At 36.7% G+C, this 7,363-nt stretch overlaps 1 protein-coding gene across 1 annotated transcript in view; it reads right to left on the minus strand.

Moving 5' to 3' along the window:
* Positions 1 to 3,155, minus strand: part of tha1 (threonine aldolase 1) — a 13,717-nt gene extending 10,562 nt beyond the window's left edge. Inside the window, exons 1-3 of the mRNA XM_079801496.1 lie at positions 2,564 to 3,155; positions 1,044 to 1,127; positions 635 to 723 (exon numbers count right to left, since the gene is read on the minus strand). Of these exons, the coding sequence (XP_079657622.1) occupies positions 635 to 723; positions 1,044 to 1,127; positions 2,564 to 2,810 (420 nt within the window). The 5' untranslated portion in view covers positions 2,811 to 3,155. The remainder of the gene's footprint in view (positions 1 to 634; positions 724 to 1,043; positions 1,128 to 2,563) is intronic.
* Between the last annotated feature and the right edge of the window lie 4,208 nt (positions 3,156 to 7,363).

A 7,363-nucleotide genomic window follows, 5' to 3' on the forward strand; every position in this document is an offset into this window, starting at 1 on the left:
CTACGGATAATGTGGTTTATGGATGTTTCTTAAACTATGGACACTTTTTCAAAAATAAACTCTCTTAAAGCACGTTTCATACCCTCACTAAGTTAATTTAACCCTGTAAATCCTGGCATATTAAATTGTAATCAGAAAAATCGAATTGTTTTAAATGGAAGTGTATTAGACTATATATATATATATATATATATATCATTTTTTTTTGCATAAGGAGAATGTGGAGCTCACACTCGATAGGAAAAAAAAACTGCTCAATTCTATATTTATATAATTGTATATATGATATTTATGTGGCCAAAATGTTTTATGAAATTCTTTTCGTTGTACCTATATATCTCTGAATAATATGTCTTGGTAAGATTATATTTGAATGCTTGAATCAAAGCACTTAAGTTTTTATTGTGGGCGGCAAAACATATGCAATGCAATACAATGATGATTGATGGATGCACAAATAAACGTTCCTCACATTTTACATAATTATAATCGCAAGAATGATAAATACAATAATAGACCGAGCAATCCCAATAGAGTCCTCACACCATCGGTGCTCGGGCCCTAATAACATGTTCTGAGACAAAGAACATATAAGCCTAAGTAAGAGACAAATATATCCCCCATTTGTTCATACCTGTGCACTTCCTCCTTGCTCATAAACATGAATATGAGAGAGATCTCCAACTATCATCTCATCACCCCTCTCTCTGCAGTGAACCATAACTGAGAGAAGAAGAAGGAAAAAACATGAGGACAACATATGTGTACGTTACTGTTATACATTACTGCAACATCTGGTCGCTAACAAGAACAAAATTCCTTGAATAGTGAGCTATTTCTGTGAGCTATTTCTGTGAGCTAAAGCACAAATAAGTAATTTGGTTTTTGAAATATCATATTGTAATAGCCAGAGGCGGCTTTTAGGCAGTGATACTGACCACAGCCACTGCAAAACACGCGTCTATTTTACCTCTAAGCTTTTACCAAGTGACAACTGTAAACAAGTTTTATTAATAGCCCTGGGCACTATCATGCAATCTCACCTGCAATCAGGTTACTCATCGTTCCTGTGGGGACGTATAGAGCTGCTTCCATGCCAAACATATCAGCAGCTATTTTCTGCAGTTCTATAGAAAGAATGGGAAAATTACAATGTATGCAATGTATGAAAGCATAATTTCCTAATGCACATCACAACCGTTTTCATTGCATATATAAACACTGCCTGAACTCTGGACACGCATACTAATTCTTTAATATAGAAATAAGATATAATATAGAAATATAGCCTTTTTTAAGATGATAACTGCATTTGAAAATGAAAATAATTTTGAATTTATGAATACAAATCACATAAACTAAATGGTTCATTCCTTTAGTTTTTTTTACACTCATTTAAAATTCTTAATTCATAATATTAATAATATATAAGGATTATTCAGACACCCTTTGGTGTTATAATAGATTTGCAAATTCTCTTGTGAGGTGAACTTGAGGTGAAACCTGGCTTCTTTCAGTCTAACTCGTCCATTTAATAATAATAATAATAATAATATAAATGTTTTACTGCATAGGCAAGTAGGTTAGTTAGGTAGGTAAGATATGTTTGTCTACATAAATATGCATTAGCCTTTAGGTCAAAGGTTAACTGGAAACAAGAATTCCAAAAACTTTGACTGGTGTGTGTGTGTGTGTGTGTGTGTGTGTGTGTGTGTGTGTGTGTGTGTGTGTGTGTGTGTGTGTGTGTGTGTGTGTGTGTGTGTGTGTGTGTGTGTGTGTGTGTGTGTGTGTGTGTGTGTGTATAAACAGCATGGATTGTAATAGAAAATCTGTGCAATAACACTGACTACTAGACTGTCACTAGTTGATTCACTACTGTTCAAAAATGTTTTTTTTTTCTCTTATGCTCACCAAGGCTGTATTTATTTGATTAAAACAGTAATATTGTGAAATATTAGCACAATTTAAAATAACTATTTTATATTTTAATATATACTTTAAAATTTAATTTATTAGCTAATTTATAAGCTGAATTTTCAGCAGTCATTACTCCAGTCACAGAACCTTCAATATTCACTACATATTTTTCAAAAGCACAGTATTTGTTTTAAATGGTGATCTTTTGCAACATTATAAATGTTTTACTGTCACTTTTTAACAATGTATCCTCACTAAATATAAAGGTTTTAATGTCTTTCTAAAAAATCTTACTGATCCTAAACTTTTGAATGGCAATGTGTCTAGACAAAGTATAATAGCATAAAAGTAACTCAAACGGGTGTTTAACACCTTGTAATGTAATCCCGAGTAATCTGATATTCAGAACAATATTTATTCAACAGGGTCTGTAATTGGTTTAACTGCTGTGAGCGCCCTCTCGTGGCTATTACAGAAACAGACCAGTAAGAGTCCAGACCATGTGGGAGCTATGTGACGTCTATAACATATGTTTTTATGATTATAACAGATGAATCCCAATTATCTGGCTGGAACCTCTTAAATTGTACCAAAAGAGTCTGTCCAAACAGAAGCACACACCAGTGCGTGTCAATATCTAACCAACCATTAACCGTAGGGTCTTCTCCGAACACATCGTCCCCGACCTCAGCCTCGGCCATGGCTCGGCGCATGGTTGCTCCGGGTTTGGTGACGGTGTCACTGCGGAGGTCCACGGTGCGAACAGCGGATCCCGTGGCCGCTTGCGGAGACCCATAGTACAGCCGCACCGGATCCACGCGAAAAACACGACGAGGTTTGTGTACGCACTGACGGACTAAACGAGCTGGAACCGTTAGTGTTTTGGAGCTCATGTCTTCTTCTGTGCACTGTAATGTAACGGTGTATTCTGCAGCAGTGCATCAATTCACAGGACTTTCGTGAACTTTGGTTTACTGTATTCGATAATCATTGATGTAACGGGACCTAATCTTCCAGACATGAATAATGGAACTCTCTGATATCGATCAGTTACAGTAATCTTTTCAAAAATACATGACTCCAGGTTGTTTAATCTCCAGAAAGTAACCAATTCCAGAGTACAGTTTGAGTTCCTAATTTTGACCTTGGTGAAAAAAATCGCTCGTAGTGAGTGATGGGCAAGAAGACACAGCATGTCTATGTCTACAGCGTTGACTAAAGTTATACTCCCTTTGTCCACTTGTGGGCACTCGTGTCTAACATTTAAGCTCCTTAGTACTTGAGCAGTTTGGTTTTGAGCTGCATTATGTAGCAGAATATTTCAACATGCAACTTGCATTATAAGAAATGATCATTGAAGGTTTTTCTTTGACGATGTGTAGGCTATGGAGCAAACTGACCTCAGAAAGTAATCCACACTCAAAATCGCATTGCATTAACAAAAATCAAACTAAGTGTTAGCACAAGCACTTAGTCATCAAATTGTGAAACGTTTCAAGTTATGATGATAAACAACTTTATTAGTTACTTACTTTACACCCCTGTGTGAACTTGAGGACTTTGAGGAATTTAAGCTAGTTCTGAGAAAAGATCTTGCATCATTTTGTTTGCAGATGACATATTGTGATATTTTGTATCTAAGGCAATGACATTATTAAATGGCAATTAAGTGTGACTTTACACTTTGAACTAACAATTTGTACACACGAACTAACAATAAAAAAATACGTCTAACGCATTTAGTCATCTTAGTATATTAATTTACATCACTAGTACATTATTAAATGCAAAAAAAACTATATCTGTTAATATTATTTAATGCTCCTGAACTAACAATGAACATTTGTATTTGTATTAACAAACGTTAATAAAGATTAATAAATACTATAACAAGTGTATTGCTCATTGTTAGTTAACGTTAACTTATTGGAAAGTAAAGTGTTTCCGTCATATTGTTCCCTGTGCTTAAAATACATAGCTGAGCTTCATGTGGAACTCCATACATGCTATATAATATACAGAGGTGGACAGTAGTGAAGTATTTTTTAACTTCTACTCAAGTACATTTTTCAAGTATATGTTATGAAGTAAAAGTTTTCTGAAGAAGAACACTGATAAAGGACAATGAACAAAGAAAATGAAATACTTGAGTAGAAAGTGAAAATACTTCACTACTGTCCTCCTCTGATAATATATGATGGTAGATTACAAGCTGTTTACGATTGGAACACATGTAATATGAAACTAGAAACAATTTGACTTTTAAAACAGTACATCCACCTACAGATGTCATTTAATCACGACATGCTTGTTTACTGAGGGACTGCATGCCTTACTGAAGATGTTGCCTATTTGACTGTTACATGTGGTCACTAGAATATCCATTTCCCATTAATAGCGCTTAATTGCTATTAAAAATAACATCAGAACCGGAATGTCAGCATGGCTTCTAATTCGGCTTGATGCTCGAGTGTCACGCTCGCATGCTCAGTGCTGTGAGTAACACAATCTTATTTACACTTGCTCCACTCAGACCTGGCCACCCGCTGCAGTGATGTCATACGGTCAGCAGCGGAGGTTTCCTGGCCTTTACTGGCTGTGTTTCCAGCAGCTGAGCTCTGCCAGGTCGACTCTAATAAAACCCTGCGGGAGGTGTCAGGAGAGGTTGTGAAAGTGAGTCGAGCAGCTGTCTGGGTTTCCAGTAAGAGGCGGGAGGGTGGGGGTAGGTAAGGGCTAGGGTGTGCCAGATGGCACCCGATTCTTACATTATATTCAAATGAGAGCATTTGTCATCCATCCCATGCCAGACTGCTCTGGTTGTAGGGCATGACTAACGGTGCAGCGGAGATCTGCGTGTGGCGAGAAGACTCCCATCATGCATTCAAACATACGGTCCATTAATTTGAATTACTTCCCAGTTTGAGTTAACATAACCTTTGAGGTTGGTAGAAGGAGTTTTGACATATGAGGTGATTGTTTGGAGAGTTCAAACCCTTTTTATGCTCCATGGGCTGATCTATTGTTGATTTATAGCGGAAAATCTATGGATCTGTCATCACAGAGTGTCCACTCAAAAGTACTAAATAAACACGCCAAGTCGGATTGTTTTTAGGCACAGCACGTTCTACCTTAATGTATCAGTGTGTGTGTCTATATATTTGTCTTTTACTGCAGCTGCTGGATTAGTGCCCGTAAATGAGCTGCATATGATTTTTTTTTCTAGTGTGTCTGAAGAAACAGCTCCCTGTTGTGAGAGAAACCGTTGCAGTAAGAGGAGGGTTTACTGGAAGTCAGTTTGAAAGAGTTCCCTTCATTCTTCTATTTTTTTTTTTTTTTTTACCACACTAAGATTCTCCTGCTGATTGCATTGCATATTTCCCAGACCAAAACTATGCATGCACAGACTGTATGTTATTGTAAATGCTGCATATTTACTCTAGTGGAGTGGGCTCTGGTAGAACGTTCTCCCAGGAAAACTAGAGCAAGTGTTTAGATCAGCAGTTTGTGCATTTCATACTTTTTATGTACATGTATTGGGGTTTTCATGGGCATTTTCAGTTCGGTGCAGATAAGCCCTGCTATGTGCACGCTGTTGTTTTATGTAAATATGAAAATGCTTTCCTTTTTAAAGTAGAGGCCGTTAGGTAAATCACTGAACCTAAAAGGACAATGCATACAGCCTAGGGCTCATCATTTCCCGGTTTGAGTTTTAAGCACTAGCTAAACATAGAGCACAGGATTTAGCACAATCATCACTCACAGTACTGTGACATCACAGGCCCTGGGATCTATTTTAGTGGCGTTTACAGCAAAATGTACAAAAACACAAGCTGGATGTGCTGGTTAAGTGGAACACCAAAACCAGCAGATCTGGTTCAGATTCCACTTGGATTCAAAACAACTGACCCTTTTGTTTTGGTGGCCGCTATTGTGTCCTGAAGTGCTTTGTCCACGTATACACACATTGCACATATTTCTTACCAGCCATGAAACTTTAATTTGCATAATCTTTTATAAAAAATACAGATTTTTGTCATTTATGCTATAAAAAGACCAATTGTGATTTTGTTTCTAAAGAATTCCTACACTGTGTGAAATTTACAGTAAAAAATACGATAACAACATTTTAGGTTTCACAGAATTAACTTAAATTTGCAGTTAAAAAAATATAAATTTCAGTAACTGAAATAATGTTAATATAATACAGCAACAGTGTTGGGAATGTTACTTAATGTAATAGGTTACAGATTACAAGTTACCTTATTTAAAATGTAAAAAGTAGTGTAACTATTTCAAGTACTGAAAGTAATGTAACCGATTACATTTTTATTACTTTTTGATTACTTTTCTAATTTCCAGCACTGGAATACATTTTTATCACTTGCCATGGTGGCAACTCCGAGACAGGTTGTAGCCTAAAGCTTCCAGCGGCAAAGTGGATTGATGTAATTCGCAGACATGGTGCTGCAAATTCAAACGAGAACCAATCAAAAGCAGCAGAATAGCATCTCTTTACTAAACAGCCTTTAAATGGCAGGAGGCATCGTGCACATCAAAAACAGGGAAAGCAACGAATTAATATAATTCAACGTATCCTAGCTTTTTACAGAAAATATTCAGATGTAACCCCCTTTGTAATCATTAACATTTTCATAAGTAACTGTACTTTAATTACACATTTTTTCACAGTAACTGTAACTGATTACAGTTACATTTGTTTTGTTATTAAATTACGTAATCTAGTTACATGTAACTAGTTACTCCCCAACACTGTACAGCACCAAATTTCGCAATTCAGTTTTTTTTTTGCCTTTAAAATATAATTTAACATTATACTACGGGGCTGTTAAATGCTGATTGGTTGATAAAACTTCTAAGGTGTGCAATTATTTTCAAGGAAACGCATGGCTTCCAGGCAGTTGTTGACCGCAGTACATGTCCATATAATTTCTCCAAATTATTTCAGTTATTTTAAAGGTCCTTACAGCCTAAAACATCAAAGGAACCTAAACCCACAATGACCCACAAACTGATCAAGCAAATATATATAGTAAATGATTTGTCTGGCTATCACCAGACCAAGCTCAATCTTTTAAGATTGAACATTGGTCTGGGGAGTCTGCTCTGTATTTTCTACTGCGCAAGAGGCGTGATCAACGGGCATAGTTCAAATGACTCTGTACGAAATTGGATAGTCCTTCAACCAATCAAACCACAAGAGGCATGATCAACGAGTATAGTTCAAATGACTCTGTACGCAATTGACCTATCGGTAAGCCCCGCCCCTCGATCGCAGATGAGCCAATAGCAGTTGAGTATCAGTTGCGCTGGGACCGGAACTCGGACATCTTTAGGTTTCAGCGCCATAGAGATGCATTGGAAAATCCGAAGCTCTCAGCGGTTTGATGGTGTTTATGCTACAAAAATGGCAAAACGATGTGCCTGG

The sequence above is a fragment of the Gobio gobio genome (assembly GCF_949357685.1).
Source record: "Gobio gobio genome assembly, chromosome: 20".
NCBI classification, from domain to species: Eukaryota; Metazoa; Chordata; class Actinopteri; order Cypriniformes; family Gobionidae; genus Gobio; species Gobio gobio.